This window comes from Mus caroli, chromosome 1, assembly GCF_900094665.2.
Source record: "Mus caroli chromosome 1, CAROLI_EIJ_v1.1, whole genome shotgun sequence".
In the NCBI taxonomy this organism is placed as follows: Eukaryota; Metazoa; Chordata; class Mammalia; order Rodentia; family Muridae; genus Mus; species Mus caroli.
Window position 1 is genome coordinate 99393416 of NC_034570.1, and position 17540 is coordinate 99410955.

At 44.6% G+C, this 17540-nt stretch overlaps 1 protein-coding gene across 1 annotated transcript in view; it reads right to left on the bottom strand.

The window, feature by feature from the left end:
- Positions 1-17540, bottom strand: part of Kdsr (3-ketodihydrosphingosine reductase) — a 33767-nt gene continuing 16227 nt past the window's right edge. Inside the window, exons 6-10 of the mRNA XM_021159111.1 lie at positions 16990-17181; positions 12697-12780; positions 7691-7774; positions 3725-3826; positions 1-1101 (exon numbers count right to left, since the gene is read on the bottom strand). Coding sequence (XP_021014770.1) covers positions 982-1101; positions 3725-3826; positions 7691-7774; positions 12697-12780; positions 16990-17181 — 582 coding nt within the window. The 3' untranslated portion in view covers positions 1-981. The remainder of the gene's footprint in view (positions 1102-3724; positions 3827-7690; positions 7775-12696; positions 12781-16989; positions 17182-17540) is intronic.

A 17540-nucleotide genomic window follows, 5' to 3' on the forward strand; every position in this document is an offset into this window, starting at 1 on the left:
TCATGCTTTTCATTTTTTTATTATAATTAATTCATGGATTAATTTAAAAAGTCAAAAACATTTGCACTGATCTCCATCTTTTTTTTCTTCCTTCCTTTCTTCTACAAAAATATTACAGTAGCATAAGCAAAACTAGGAAGAGCGATGAGCACTAGAAACTGAGGTGAAATGGAATGTGAACTTCAGGTCATCATGGCTACTGAAGAAACTGTAACTTTTAAGCTTCTATGAGATTTTATTTCTCTTCAGAAAACATGTAAAGAGGCTGCCTTTCCCCTTGAATAAAAATTAAAATGTTGTAAGCATCAGTCTAAGAAGACAAGAAAGCCCCACTTGCCATCACAAAGGACTCATCCCTTGCCTTCCTCTGTGCTGCTCTCTCATCCCCCTCGAATTTTATGGGATCAAAGAGAGAGAAACCAGCTTCACTAGCAGAAGTGAGTCCCCGGCACAGCAAGACATGCTGAGAGTGACTCACGGGCTACTCGGAAGACACACCTTGAATAACATACACTAAAAAAATTACCAAAAAGAAAAAAAGACTAATAAAAATCTGGACCATCTTTCATAAAAAGTTAAAACCCAAAATAAAAAAAAAAACAAAACAAAACAAAACAAAACCTCGGAAATGCCACAAAGTTCATTTCTTGATCTCTATGGGCAGGATGCGAGAATAACCGAAAAGCTGAATTTACTGTTCTGGAATGCTATTCTTTACCCTGTTTTCCTGTTATTAGTTCTCACACTATCACCCCTAAAGCCCAGAAAATCAAAGGTGTCCTGGTCCATATTTGCATAGTGTTTAACAGTTGTAGAGATGGCCTCATGTCCCTCTGCTTACAGCCAGATTTCTGAAGAGCACGGGGTCCAATCTCACACATTCAAAAACAAGATACAAAAGTCTGGAGGCCAAAACTTGTGTTCCATTAGCAGCACACTGTTCAAATCACTGGATTCAGTCTTTCATCCAAGGGGCAAGATTTAGGCAGTTTTGTCTACAACTTCAGGTTTTGCTTTCTGCACCATGCAGCGGCGAATTATATTATCAAAACTTCCAAGGTAAAACAAGGCAATTGTTCGGAAAAGGCCCATGGTGACCACCTGCAAGATAAAGGGAGACCTTTTAGCTCATCCAACAGGACAGTACAATAGCCCATTTTATAGTAGTTAAGTCTCTTCTAAACAGTTTCTAGGACACATCTAATCTGCTCCAAGCACAAGTATAATGAAAACTTTGTAAATGCCAGTAATTCTCAAGAGCAGAATACGTCTGCTTTGTACACTGGATAGCACAGCCACACAGACAACACTATTTGTCTGAATTAACAAATTCCAACCATAAAAAGAACAAACTAGGCATTCTTAGAAGACAGGGTTATAACTCCTAAGCAAGGTACAATCCCACATTCCAGATAGTTATGCTACAATCAAGATGTCCTTGGCTAGAATTTTTGTTCTGAGTATTAAGCCCTTTTGCTGGGTCTCAGGATTGGGATGTGAGAAATATACATTCCTCGCCTACCTGAACTGATCTGTTTATTTATTGAGGCAAAGTCTCACTATGTTGCTCAGATTGGTCTTGGCTCTTAGTCACCAGTGATCCTCTGGCCGCAGCCTTCTACGGAGCTTCGACTACGGGTGGGCATACGACTGGCTTGTAGTGGAAAGATAATCAAATAAGAAAGCAACCAGTCTAGGAGGCAAGGCAGCAATTATCCATAGCCGTACCCTTCCCAGTGACAGTCACTCATTAAAGCAACTCCAAATGGCATCATGGAAAGATACACATTTTCAGATACATGAGGAGATGAGGAGAGCCGAGGGAAAGGGAAAAAGAAGTGGTAGCAGGCTGTGGCTGCTGCTGTGCACTGGATTTCAAGCTTCATCCAGAGCCCCAGGGAGCCAGTGATGGATTTATGTAAGGTAGAGTTGTATTTCACAAACACAGCAAAGAAAGTCTCTCAGCATCTGTGCCAGTGGCTGGCATAGGGGGATTAGGTCACAGGGATTGGGAAGGGGTTATGCTCTATTCTATGGAAGTGACTGCCATCTTTTCCTGTCGAGAAAGCAGCCTGTTGAGGCAGACCTCTGAATGTCCCAATAAATGTCTCAAATTTGGATTTTTTTTGTTTTGCAACATCTGATTTTGCAACAATTATATTTAAATGTACATACTCTTGGAGTTTGGCTCATACCCATATCTCAGTGCTAGGGAGGGTGGCAGAGGAGAGTCAGTGTAAGGAGAGTCGCTTCTATCAGATGGACCACAGCGTCACTTTTCATGTTCTAGCTCACAACATATGTGGATCTGGTAAAGGACTGTGATGTTGGTCTCAACTCTGGGATCATCAGCAGAGATGCAGAATGCAGGAGGGAGAGAGAGAGATCTGAAGAGCATGCTGATGAGTGGGACCAGAGCCTGAAAGAAGCTGAAGCAGGGTGGTCGGGGATCACAGCCCGACGCTGGCTTGGGTAAAAGCATCCAGCCTAGCACCCAGCCTAGACTGAGTTTTAGACATGGCATCACTGTGCGAACAGGCAAGACAGGTGGACAGGTGCAGACTCTATGTGCTAATCTAAAACTCCTGTGTTGTGTAGGTACTGGCTGCTGGGGTCCAATGACAATAAGAGACTTAGGCCCTGTCCCCAAAGATCTTACCTGTAAAAAGGTCAAGCAAATCAGATGGGGAGATACGTCAGAATGAGACAGGTTAGGAAAAGGCCCGAGAAAGAAGAACTAGGAGTTATCTGAATTCACCTCACACAGACCAGGGCTTTCTCAGCCATGATGCTTGGCTTTGTCCCTAAAGGTTCCTTCCATTACAGCTCTAATGACATGGCTGCCATTAGCACTGCCCACTAGTCTTAGCACTCCATGGTAGACTCCTTAAGGGTTAGTGAACCCTCTTACACCTAACCATCTGGGGAACACAGAACCTTATCAACAGGAGTAAACTTTCAGGCCTGAGAGATGGTTCAGAGGTCAAGAGCATACACTGTTCTTCCAGAGGGCTTGAATTCGATTCCTAGCACCTAGTTGGCAGCTTATTCTCTGTAACACCAGTTCCAGGGAATCCAATGTTTTCTTCTGCCCTTTATGGGCACTGCACACATGTGGTGTACAGACAAACATGGGGGAAAGAACTCATGCACCTATCTTTTGTGACCATTGCTAGGCTCACAGACTGGACGGGTTGCTGGCTCACAAACTCTGGGGATCTGCCACACAGGGCTTGGGTTACAGATAGGAGCGACCACACTGGCTTTTTATGACAGTGCTGGCAATCTGGATGAAGCTATTACAGGCAAGGTGCGTCTGTTCTGCTCTCTGAGTCTCCTTCAGCTTAGCTACTGGAGGGTTTGATGAGCTAGAAAATGGTTTCTAAGCTAATACTTCTCTGGTTGTGGACAATGCTGCCCCCACACAATTCTTGGCCAAGTGTTCCTTTTTGAACACTTTAGAGCAAGGATTGTTTACTGAAAATCTAGGTGAGTACCCAACAACAGCGACGGCCCCTCATCCACTTGCGGCCTGGTACCTCACTTCCACCCAGGACATATCCTTAACCTGCTTGTCTACTTACTGTTGGCAGAGAGAGAAACAAACTTTATTTTAAAACTACTGCACTCTAGTCTTCATCTTTTTCTCACAGAAGTTGGTAACAGTAATTCTTGTTTTGTTAGTCTACCTGTCTGTCTGGTTGCTGGCTAAGAAAGCGCTTACCTGCTGGAGTCCTTCAGTGATGGAAGTCACCGGGGCCATCCCACAGGTTAGGGAGGACAGCATGTACCCATCTGAGCCAATAGAACTGTTAAAATTTCCTTGCTAGGAAAGAAGCAGGCAAAAAAGAGTGGTATGGAGTAAGTTTGCAGGAATTAGTTCAACACCGAGGAGCAGTGAAGTACGTCCCTTCACTTTATAAGGGACAGCACAGAGACTCAGAATATACCAGAACTAAAAAGGGACACATAGACTTAAAGTATGTCCAGCTCTGAAAGTACAAGTCTACAGATCCCTGTGGGTTCCTGACCCTTTCGGGGTCTCTAGGGACAATGAAACCGTCAAATAACACTGAGACATTAGCTGCTTTCCCACTGACCTTTGCGCATATGGACAAAAGCACCACAGCACAAAGGAGAGTTTTTGAGAGTATGGCCCTAATGCAGCCAGTGCCACCACCACCACAGCAACACACACACACACACACTCTCTAAAAAAGTCTTGAAGAGCCCAAAAGACCTTTGTATTTAAGAAGTGGTTCAGAAGTGGTCAACTGCGTGCTGTCTGCACGATACCCCAGCATCTTGGGCTGCCCAGCTCTGCCCCACGTGGGATACGTATCACTTCTTTGCTCCTCAATAGAACCAGGGGCCTAATCCATTCATTAAACAGGTCTGGGGTTTGTTTTTGAGGCAGGTTTTCAGGCTGCCCTTGAGCTCACTTTGTAACTGAGGATGACCTTGAATTTCGATCCTCTCTTCTCTACTCCTCAAGTGCTGGGATTATAGGCATGCGTTCTCAGTATATATGGTACTAGGGAGGAACCAGGGCTTCATACATACTAGACTATTACTCTACCAACTGAGCTCCATCACCAGCTAGGCTATTTCACAGGTGTATACACAGGAGAGTACACATAGCATCATACCCGGGAACCAGCAGCATCTGACATCTTAGGTTGTATGTGGTCCATCTCCTGGAGGACACTGGGAAGAGGACTCCTGTTCTCAGGTGACAAATAAGAAATTCACTGCGAGTGATTTAGCTTAACTGGAAAGACACCTTGAAGAAAAGCCCTCATGGAACACCTCAGAGCTGAGCTTCCTGACAGAAGTATTTTCCTGTTAACAACTATTTACCAGTAGGCTAGAACATTCCAACTTGGGCTTGAGGCACAAATAGGGCAGACAAATGAACTGAACTTGTGGCTAGGAAGAAGAGCACAGATTATATTTGTGCATGGGGAAAAGTTAAGATTTATAAAAACTTTATCCATCAGCATGAGACAGTTGGCTTCCTGATATTTCCCTGATCTCTGATGAATGTGACTTTTGATAACTCACAGATTCCATATTTTCCAAATGATTAATGCATGTTTTCAAATGATGAATGAGTGAAAGATCCATTCAATACAGAAATAAGACATGCATTTTAGTGTCACCGAGATCAAAAAGCTCACTGGTGTGTGGTTTCTAATTTCATACAGCAACCAACCTTTAAGAAACCCCTAATTGTCAAGATGGGGGTTAATATAAAAATAAAAAAGAAAGAACATTATGTTCAAAATTATCTGAAAAGCCCGGGAAAACTTTATCCCCTCCCAACTATGTATCTGTTTAAAGTCAGATTTTCTTCAAATGTTTCAAAATGAATGTATTTAACAGATTGGCCACAGAAGCAGGCATGAGAAAGCAGCTGGCATCCATTAGTGTGGACTTTGTAGAGGCTCATGAAAATACCATGCCACTCCTCCTGATGAAAAGGCATGACTCTATGGATGAGAGCTCTTGCCACTTGAGTCTGATGATCTAAGTCTGATCCCAGAACCCCAGTGAAGGAAATAATGACTCCTCAAATCTGTCCTCTGACTGTTACACACACACACACTCACACACACACACACACACTTAAAAAGAAACCATAAAGAGAGAGTACAATGCCTATATGTCCAGTCCAAGGGATGTGGTGTTCTCCTGGCCTCTGCAGGCATTGCACATACATACACTTAGGCACAAAGATACATGAAAAGAACAAATAAAGCTATTTAAAAATGGAGTTAATAATATAGTTAAGTTTTATTCTCTCTCTCTCTCTCTCTCTTTCTCTGTGTGTGTGTGTGTGTGTGTGTGTGTTGACTGCATGCATGTCTGGGTACAACATGACACCTGAGGAACTACTGAGCCTCCATGTGGTGGTGGGAAATGAATCTAGAGCCTTTACAAGAACAAGTGCTTTTAATCACTGTGGCAATTCCCCAGTCTCAATTTCTTTTATTTCAAATGACTTTATCTCCTAACTAAATCTCTTCCCCATCTTCTTCTGCTGGTGATGGAACCCAACACCATGCACACGCACGGCAAGCACCACCATCTTAAGACAGCAGCAGCAGCAGCAGCAGCAGCAGCAGCAGCAGCAGCAGCAGCAGCAACACTACCTTGAGGGTGCTTGTTCTGACTTGAGGGAAAAGCAAATTAGCCTTTCATGCCTCTATGCCACTGCTCCAAGTCTCTAAAGGCAACCAGGGCAAACTACATGTCTGTGGGCACATGTGTGGGGATCACAGGTCAATGTTGGGTATCTACCTCAATCACTCTATACCTTATCTTTTGTGAACGGGTCTCAAAATGACCCTGGCTAGGCTCACAGACTGGATGGGTTGGCTGGCTCACAAGATCTGGGGATCTGCTGGTCTGTCCACCCAGGACTTGGGTTACAGACAGGAACAACCATACTGGCTTACTGGCTTTTATGTTACTGCTAGGAACTCAGTCCTTTTGTTGTTGTTTTAAGATTTAAAACATATGTATGTGTATGTGTGGGTGCCTGCATGTATGCATGTGCACCATGTATGTAATGGTACCGTGTCCAAGAAGGCCAGACAGGGGTGGGGGTGGGCATGGGGGCTCATGTGGCTTCTGAAGTGGGGTCCTGTGCTTGTAGAACTTATTACCAAGCCACCTCTGCAGACCTGTTCTTTTTTAAAAATGTATATTTATTTACTTGTGTATATGTATGTATCACAACATGTATGAGGAGACCAGGGGACAAATGAGGGCGTCAGTTCCCTCCTTCCACTACTGGAGTCTGAAGAACTTGGGTTATTAGGATTGGTGGCAAGTCCCTTTACCCACTGAGCTGTCTCACCAGGTCTTTGGGTCTGTTGGTGAGGCTGCTGTTACTGTGTTCTGCTAACCTTGGCACAACACCCCTTTTGCTACTTAGAAGCTGCACCATGTTATCTGGGTGCAGACTTTCCAAAGTCATGTAGGTTACTAAGTTTACGGATATCCCTCAGATTGAACCTTGTTCTACAAGTGAGTTAATCAGAATGTATTCAAAAGAACTGTGGTATGCAGTGTTCTATATAATGCTTGATAAGGTTTCAAAAGCCAGTTCCCCACAAATTGTGTAAGGAGGTACACTGAGAGGAACGCTGGGACCAGCAGCCTTGTTGTGAACCATGAGAAAGAAAAGTGGTAACAGGAAACAGGAAGGGAAAGAAAAACCCATCCTGAGCCTGGCAATCAAATACCTTAGATGGTCTCAAACCCTGGGAAAGGACAAGGTAGGGCCCGAGGCCAGGCTCAGTGGGTAAGCATAGACACCAAGCCTAATGACTCGAGTTCAATGCCCTGGACTCCTGTGGTAGATGAGAGGACTTTTCTTGTAAGAAGGCAACATTCACACCCACCCAATAAGTAAAATTACAAATAAAAATTAAAAGAAGTTGCCTCTCCTCACGTAGTGGTCATTTGCTTTCCGAGAGCTTCAGCTCTCTTACAATACCGTGACTCTATCCCTCAGGTTAATGCTGAATCCACAGGAAGTGTGAGGAGGTTGTGGAGGCTGACGTCAGACAAACCCCACGCAAAGCCGAATGCTTTGCTCAGAAGTCAGTCCTTATGTGCCTTTCAGGAACACAGTATAAATACACGGAGTACAGAGAGCCACACAAGGGCGTTTACTTACTATGGCATCTTTGACAATTTGTTTGGCCACCTGCTCTGGTTTGCAAATAGCTGTGGTCTCTGAGATAAGCCGGGTCTCCAGGGGCTGCAAGTGGGAGAAATATACAAATTAAAATAATTCCACTGAATTAAAATAAACATCTTATAGATGGATCACAAACAATTATCATTTTCCTACCTTCGAACAAATACGTTTGTTCAAGACAAAAATCAATCTAGATTCTAAATCAGTTTCTGTGTGTGGAATGTTTATCTCCATTGGCAGGGCATGCTAAGGAGGTGCTTGCTGGTCTCGGTGGTACAAGCACGGCTCTAGTGAGGCCTTCCAGAGCTGGAGCTAGTAGATCAGTCTGTCAGTCACAGTGAGGGAGGGCCCCTTCTCTTACTGGACAGACAACTGCCAGACAGTCTGTGCATAGCGGCTCGTCCCCGTGACTGAGCAAACATGATCCATCGTAGGACTGTGCCTCCATTCTGAATAGAGTCCCCACTGAGCAGATGAATGATTCTGGGGACAGACGGAAAGCCCGAGTGAGGACAGTCTGGGCCTAGCCGCCATTGAAGAACTGTATCTATTTGCTGAAGGACGAGCAGAGGAGGCAAAGACACTGGCCATTTGAGAAGCAACACTGCCTCGTGCCTAGTTTGGCTGAGAGGTAGTTACAGGACTCCAGGCCCAATTCCCAAATCACAGGCTTCTGTTCCTTAAGAGACAGATAAAGGTCTGTCTGGCTCGCACGCAGCTCAGAACCCCTTCCTCATTCCTGGCTTCTTGTGTCTCTGTTTCTCTCCCCCCCTCCCCTCATTCCTGCATTAATTCACGTTCTAGCTACTTCTGTATTCACACTTTCTGTCCTAACTGACTTGGGAACGGCAACGTTTTTGTCTTTTCCCATTGGCTTTTCTGAGTAGCATTTTACACACTCATCCAAACATTCTTCAAAAGAAAAGTTTCAAACTGAAGCCTTAAGCCACGGGAGACTAAATGTGTCTATGTAGGCTTGAGGGGAAAGCCTAGAATACACTTTTTCCTCCATGTCTGGTTTTGTGAGTCAGGGTCTGACTATGTAGTCCAAGCAGGCTTGCGACCTCCTGAATACTGTGATTATAGAAACACAGCCCATGTTTCACAAAAGTCAGGGTTTGTTTTGGTTTTGTTTTTTTTAAGAATCTGAGAGAACACATATCCCACTGACTTGCTCTCCCTCCACACCAGGTGGATAAGGACAGGCAAGATGCACTGAGTTAGAAGAGTGTCTGCTGCCCCCTATTGGGTCCACAGATCGGCAGGTTCCAGTCACTAGAAAGCTGTCCAAAATTTTACTGGAGGCTAAACAAAAACAAAACAACCAAATCTCAGGGAAGTCAATACTTTACTGGCTTCAGACTTAAAGAGTATGCAGCAAATATTAATGCTTGCTTACTGGTCTGAGGCAGGAGGTTTGGTTCCAAGTTATCTCTTTAAAGCAAAAAGAAATAAAATTGGCTGAACTCAAAAGAAAATGAAGAGGTTGTTTCTAGATAAATAACCCCCTTTTTTGGGCAAACAAAAACAGGATATAGACTACATAAACATCCAAAATTTATGCTACTGAGATCCACATACACTCTAAGAGGAAAAATACATAAAATAATTAAGTCTAAAACTAGGTTACCCTCAGTGTGAGGTGGTGTTTTCATCGGTTTCCTTCAGCCTCACTTTTATCTGTTTATCTGTTTTGTTTGCTTGTATCAAGGCAAAGGGAAAGATGGGGAACCAGATGAATAGAGCCTACTCTCAGCTCAGGACTACTCAGTCATTCCATATAACCTGCACACATGCCCAAGGGAGATTGATGCCACTGGGGCGGAAATGACCAGTCCCATGCCATCTGTCCACACACGGGACGCTAAGGAAATGAAGGTGCCACCGCCACCCCATCCTCCGTATGTAAAGCAGGAGGTGGAGGAAGGGCTTTACGCGGCTGTACACCTGGTGCTCCACTGCCTTGCTGAAAGCAATCACCAACATGAGCAGACTCGGGAACACCTAGACTCAAAACCAAGAAGAGAAACAGAACACAAATACAACCGAGCAACATTCAGACTGAAGCTCCTTAGAAATCGAAGAAAACTCAGTGGGAATGGGGTGGAGGCTTCAAAAGTCCACACCAGGTGCAGTGTCTGTCTGTCGTCTGTCTGTCTGCCTGCCTGTGGCCTGTGGATCAGGATTTAGCTCTGATTTCCTTCTTCAGCACCATGTCTGTCTGAGTGCCACCATGATCCCTGCCATGATGACAATGGTTAGCCCTATGAAACTGTAAGACAGAGCCAAGTAAATGCTCTCTTTTGTGTTATATTGGTCTTGGTTTCTCTTCACAACAACTGAACAGTAACTAAAGACAAATCCATGACAGACAGATCTAAGCTTAAAAAAAAATCAGTAGAAATAAAAATTGAAGTTAAATAAAATAAAGTTGAAGAAGAAACCAATAGAGAGGAGGCGATGAGGTCAGCCGGAAAGTGGGGCTCCTGGGTGACAACTGCACAAAGAATGCTTCCAAGTGTTCTGGATGGGAAACAAATGACCTCAATGTTCCAGACCTGAGTGCATGAGAGAACAAAGGGGCGATCCTGAGTATCTAGCATATAAAACACTTCACAGCAAACGGCATTCTAAAAGATAAAAAGGAAAAAAGAGTGTGTACAGCTAAACCCCACCAAGAGTACACAGCTCCCATGTGTATGAGGAGGCTGCTCAGTCACCGACGCACGCCTGGCCCTGGAGCATTAGTGGAAGGTGGGGAAAGGTAGGGGCTGAAGCCCAGCTGGAGGAATGCGTAGCTGAGGCTATGGCTCACCTGGCTCTCTGCTGTACCCCCTTCCTCTCCTTCCTGTAAGGAGCACTGATCTGCCTGACCAGTTCTCCCCGTCCTGATGGACGGGTGTCTCTGAACCACAAGCCACGAGAGGCATCTCAGGTCAGTGGGGTCCCCAGGAAACCCTAGAAGCTAGAACTCAGTGAGAAATGCCTGCAAAGCTGAGGACCGTCATTTTCAACTGTCATCCAGTAAACACCCTACCACACAACAACAACAAAAAATAGGAAAAGGAAGATGCATTCTTGTGAACCAGATTCTAAACAAATGTTGCCTCTCATGTGCCTTTCTCTGGAATGACTGAAGGGCCACCAAAGTGAGCAGAGAAATGACAGCAGTGGAAGGCGCAGACCCCCCAACAAGGGACAGAGAAGGGAAACGTAGCACAGGGGAGTGCAGAGGATGTCACCCCCCAGGGCCTGTGTCCTGTTACTGTCAGAAGGTGGAGCCCCATGACAAGGGGCTTGGAGGGAAGAAGAATGAAAGTAATAGAACCGTCAGTGGTTCAGATGATCAAAAGACATTCAGTTCTCCCTAGTGAATGATCTACAAATGCTCACAGTTAAACAAAGACACACAGGAAAGGAAATGCCATTACAGAGGTCCAACTTTAACAACACTCATAAAGTTACATATAGGGCTGGTGAGATGGCTCAGTGGTTAAGAGCACCGACTGCTCTTCCGAAGGTCCCGAGTTCAAATCCCAGCAACCACATGTTGGCTCACAAGATCTGACGCCCTCTTCTGGAGTGTCTGAAGACAACTACAGTGTACTCACATATAATAAAATAAAATAAATAAATCTTTAAAAAAAATAAATAAAGTTACATATAAACACAGAATCTCCAACAGAGGTAACACAGGCAGAACAAAGTAGATCTGAGGCTCAAATTTTAGCTTCCCTAGTTAAAACATGAGTTTGTACGTAGATACATATGAATGTATGTGCATATATGTATGCATGTTATGCATGCAGGTAGGTGCATATGCTGTGTATGTATGTATGTATGTATGTATGTATGTATGTATGCATGCATGTATGGATTGGTTTAGACACATAGGTGAAATGGCTCCCTCTAGGGGTCAGGGGTCAGAAGTGGCAGTGATAAGGCCACAGGCAGCATTAGACAACCAACTATGTCCTATGAGAGAACACTGAGCTAAAAGTTGGAAACAAGTAAGTTCAACATTAAGAAAAGGGGAGGAGGAAGCTCTGCCTGGAAGGTCAAGTCTTGGCTCAGCACCCTGCACCCAACAGACCCACTAACTGGTAAATGGCCGGGACCTAAAGTAGGAGACATTCATAAAAATTACACTGAAGATTCAGAACAGAGCTCGGGAGATAAAGTGCCCGTCTGGCCTCTGAGCACCCACACATGCAAAGCCAGCCAGGAGGAGGTAGAGACCAGAGAACTCCCAGGTCTACTTGACAGTTCCAGGACAGTAGGAGACCCTGCCTCAAGAGCAAGGACACCACCTGAAGAACAATACCCAAGGGTGTTCTCTGGTCTCCATACATACCTGCACGCTCCCAAACACACACACACACACACACACACACACACACACACACACACACACACACACTCACACTCAAACATGTACATACATACCACACAAACCCAAATATGTACAACGCCCCCCATATATCACATATACAAATCACACTACACACCCCCCCAAATATGCACAACTCCCTCCAGTCACAAATACAAACTATATACACACCACCATGAGTGTACACACATACACACACACACACGCACACACACAATCACATGTACACCTCACTCAGAACACTTCATACTGTATCAAACACATCATCCATCACACACATACAATACCTAACACAGACAATACACCTCGTGCTGTGGTGACCCCAACCATAAGGTTGTTAGTTGCTTATTTCATAACTGTAATGTTGCTATTATGAATCAGTGTAAATATCTGCATCACACACCACAGCACACACAGATGTGTATCATACACACATTTCACACGCAACATGCATATCACACACACATCACACACAACATGTATTTCACACACACAACACATATTACACACACAAAACGCTTCACACAGCACACACACACACACACATGCCATCATACACTCCTCACAGAGGGCATTATGTAGGAATACTGACCTTCGTTTTGTTTTCCTCAGCCAGCCCCGGCGTGTCGGTGTCTGGTGGGTAGGCCACAGTGACGTACACATTGTACGGCTTCACCTGGTCACACAAACAAGGTACGCATTCTCAGTGAACAGAGCACTTTGTAGTCATCCTGTAACTTGTCTCAGCTATCTCGATTCTTAGAACAGTGCTTCCAACCTGTGGGCCGCAGCCCTTTTTGGGGGGTGTTATATATCAGATATTTACACTGATTCATAATAGCAGCAGCATTACAGTTATGAAATAGCAACTAACCACCATATGGTTGGGGTCACCACAGCACGAGGTGTATTAATAGATCACAGCATTCAGAAGGCTGAGAGCTCTGCCTTAGAAGGTGATGCTTGTCGGGCTCGTGAAGTGGCTATCAGTAAACAGGCACCAAATGTCCTGGGGACCCCTCTCCATGAAGATGACTTAGAAACAGTAGCAAGAGTTCCCCTGACCTATGTTAGAAAGTGGCTGGCTCTAAAGTGTGTCAAGCCCCCCCCTCCCCCAGTAGAGTTCTTCCTGCGGCTGACCAAGCAGAGGCTCAGAGCTGCCCAGGGAGAACTGCATATGCTGTGGAATGGCAGTATGCTCATTCAACACAGACTCTGCCCATGAACTGCACAGCTCAAGGCAGAAGGCAGGTCTATGCCTTTCAGGCTGCTATAAGACAGCAATGTTCATTTCAATTGCAAAACACTGTCTCTCAGTGCCTTCCCAGATGCGCATTACTGTGCCTGAATCCAGATTTGGAACTCTATCCATCCCTGTAGAAGTCCCTGCATAACCACCCACATGGCATCAGGAGAAAGCATCTTCATCCTGGGTAGACCACCAAAGTATGACCAGCCAAGCAACTCTCCTGTAACAGCCCCTACCACTATTTATACAGAGAAGCTCTTCCCTCTGCCCTTTTTAACAGTAAGATCTCTCTAGCCCAGGCTAGTCTGACCTGGTGATCTGTCTGCCATGGTCTCCCGAATACTTGGGATACAGGTGTGCACCACTATGCCCAGTTCCCCCTGGCTTTCTTTATAGGTACTATGCCTATTATAACCTCTAGTTCTTCCAACACTGTTTGCCTCCCAGTTCCTCTTCCCAGTCAACTCCTCTACTGATGAAGACACCCCAACAATCCCACTGGCCCTTCTTTTCAAGGGTCAGTCTCCCAAAACTGTCCAACAGCAGCAGCCTGTTCCTTTCTTGCCTTGGTCATCAGCGATCCAAAGTCTCGGACCACCAAGTCCACTCTGGCATGCTTTTTTATTTACTGCTGGCTTGTGTCTCTGTCCTCATAAAGACATCTGGGTATTTGGAAGGGACGGCAACAAGTCTAGTGCTGAGAATCTTAAAGAAGAAATCCGACAGTGTTCCTCAGCCCCACCCGTCTACCAGGGCGCCAGCCCCTTAGCTCCCAGACTCTTTTAGTGACACAGCTATGAAGGCTCGGGAGAGCAACATGGGTCAAGAGAACAAAGCAGTAGCTACTGTGCAACCCATCCAAGTAATCACAAGAATGAAAGTTGGTTCCATTCCAGGCATCCAAGTCATGAGGGTTCATGGCTTGGCCTTGCCAGGGAGGGCTTGCTGTCTTCCAGGCCAACCAGGCGAGCCTGCTGGAACAATGATGAGCAAGTGACTTCTCTCACACTTGCTTTTGAGATGGTGACTTAATAAAATCTCTCTTGTAGTCTTGTCTGGTCCTGTATTGGACCAGAGAAAAATGGCTTTAAAAAAAAAAAAGTGCCTGAGTGTTAACTAGGCAAGTCACCCAGGCTGGCTTCTCCGGCCCACTCTGAACTGCCTCCCCCACTGCTCTGCCCCCACAGTGAGGGCTGTGCTGTTTATGATCATCAAAACCATGTTTCAAAGTAGTGTCTCTCAAACTCAAGGTCATGACTGGGTTACCAACAGTTACAACCGTTCTCTCCCAGGGAAGGACTGGAAATAGCAAGGTGGAGAGGAACCAGTCCATCACCTTTGGAGCCAACACTGTCTTTGCAATCATCAAGCACAATTATTCTGCTAGTCTATGGGTGGATGCTCCCAGCAAACACTTTCTAAATTACTACTGTATGCCAACATAGACTTCCATACAGGAATGAACTAAACGGACAATGCTCTGTCCATAACCCAGTTCCTGGTCTCCTGATACTCTTGTTCACATAATTTGCAAAACCAGGACATAGAAAATTATTCTTACACCCCTCTCTGTTAACATTATAACCCAACCAAAAAGGGACAGCTTAGCTTACATTTGCCTGTTCTAGGTTATGACAAGTGTTACGATAAGTGTTACACTGATCTCACTGAATCATGCCTAGCTGACTTGTTTCTCCCTGGCCCTGGGAAACAGCCGTTTTCTACTCTCCTGCTCTGCCTTTCTTCCACCTGTCCTCTTACTCTCCCTTCTACTTGGCACCAGCCCCGGACAGGTAAGACAATGGATGGCTTGCGAAGGATGAGTTTATCATAAAAAAAACAGTGCCACTTAAGAGCTGTTTTATTAAAACAAGAACACTGGGGCTGGAGAGGGAACCCCAGCTGCTTACATCAAGCTAAAAATCCCAGCTCCAGCTTACTGGTCTACCACAGTGGGAAGAGATGAGGGGAGGGGCCAGGCAGGAGGAATCCTGGTTGGGGATTCCTGTTTTGTTATGGTTGATTCTTGAATCTCTGGCTATAACTGACTTCAGAAATACACTTTCAAAGAGATCAACTTTTTGAAAAAAAAAATCTTTAAATATTAAATTTGTATTTAAAAGACCAAAAAAGAAAAAAAGAAATCAAATCCAAAATATCAACAAAGCATTCAAGTACATACTGTGCCCACATTTTCAGAGTTTATACCTTGTCGGAGGAAGCAGGATAATAACTAGAAAAACTTAAAAAGTTAATTAAACCAAAAAGTTTACCCAAAGCATCAAGCATTTACGCAACTATGTTGGTTTAACTCATAAAAAAACTGACCAAATTTTCTAGATTTCAATAAACAATTATTAGTTGATAAGGAAATCTTGGTTTGAGGCAAATTTTGCTACAAACAAGTTGGATTCAAAAGCCTGAATTTACTTAATCCAAATAAAATAGCAGTCTTTTAGATGGTATGTGTGTTTGTTTATTTAAGTAACAACACTTTTAATGTTCAGAATTCACGGCGACTTAGCCCAGCCAGCTTCGGGCAGTGTGAAAGATCACTCTTGACATCAAGAAGCTGAGCGACTCGGATGCAGCCACTGGGTCACTGTTCCCTCTGAAATGAAAACCAGGGCTCCCAGAGATACACTTTGCCCTTAATTTGTGGATCATACTGTCAGACTTCAGGAAAGGCTTTAATGGGCATACATTTTTATCTCTCAAACTCTGTACCCGCATGGATTCTAAGCCCAAAACCCCAAACCGGATAAAGCAGCTACCAGATGCACATTACAAATTACAGATTCCAAATTACAGATACATCCTCTGCTACAAAAGACCAGTGGGCTTGCAGTCACAGGGCTAGGCCTTGTTATTCCTGTCACCAAGTGACTACGTGACTCTCACTGAATTCACTAAAAGCTGAATTCCTCTTTCCAAAAAGTGGTATGAAGAAGTTTGTGCACATAGTTCACACATACAGACCTATACACGCACGAACATGGTTATTTGCAAAGCATCTTTGCACAGAATCCTCTCTTGCAACTTCACAGCTTAACTGAGCATGTGTGTGCAAAGGCCTAAGCCTAATATTGAGTTTGTCTTAATGATCCCCTACCTTATTCTTTGAGGTAGGCCTTGCAATTTGACTCATACTGAGAGGACTGGTCTAGCTCGTTAGCCACGCAGCTTTGGGCTCCCATCTTCACCTTCTGAGCACTAGGATTACAGGCAGACTGCTACACTGGCCCAACATGTACGTGAGTTCTGGAGAGCCAAACTCTGTTACCCAACCTGTACAACAAGCATTTTCCCCAGAACCACTTCCAGAAAGTTGTCTGTATAATGATATCCCTGTTCACTTAAGCAGAAGCAGACCAACACCAGAAGGGCTTTCAAGTACTTTATAGAGTAGACAATCCCTCCACCCTCAGAGTCATTTTGCCGCTGTCCTAAGTATAATTTTATACAATAAGAAGTATTAAAACGTAGATCTTACAACTGAGTTAGTTTTGTTGTTTTTACAGATATCACCTCTGTAAGCCTTTAGCTTACAAAGTGATGTAGGCTAAGAAGCTAGAAAACGACAGAGCTCCCTGCTGATCTGAGAAGAAGAAATACAGAAATAAATGCATCTTTTACCTCCATCTGCAGAGCTTCTGCCAATCCTCTTATGGCAAACTTGGATGAAGAGTAGGCCGTGAAACCAAACAGTCCCAGCTGTCCTGCCTGAGAGGACACAAACACGATCCTGCCCACCCGTCGCTCCTTCATGGTGGTGATTACTGCCCTGCTGGGGTACACGCTGCCCAGGTAATTTATGCTCATTAATTTCTGCAAGAAACAAAGAGGCCAGATGAGGTGGGATGAACAGGGACAAAAGCCTAAGCCCTGCTAAGGGGAGTTTGTCTCTTCCCAGGACTAACTTATTTAGGAGAGACCTAGGGTAGTTTGCATATATATTTGTAGGCATGGTTCCTATTTGGTTTAACAGTTTGGAAGGATTAGGTAGGGGGGCCTTGTCGGAGAAGGTGTGTTCCTGGGGGTATGCTGAGGTTTCAAAAGTCCACAGTAGGCCCAGTGTCTGTCTGTGTTCTTGTTCTCTCTCTTTCTCTCTTTCTTTCTCTCTCTCTCTCTCTCTCTCTCTCTCTCTCTCTCTCTCTCTCTCTCTCTCTCTCTCTCTCTCTCTCTCT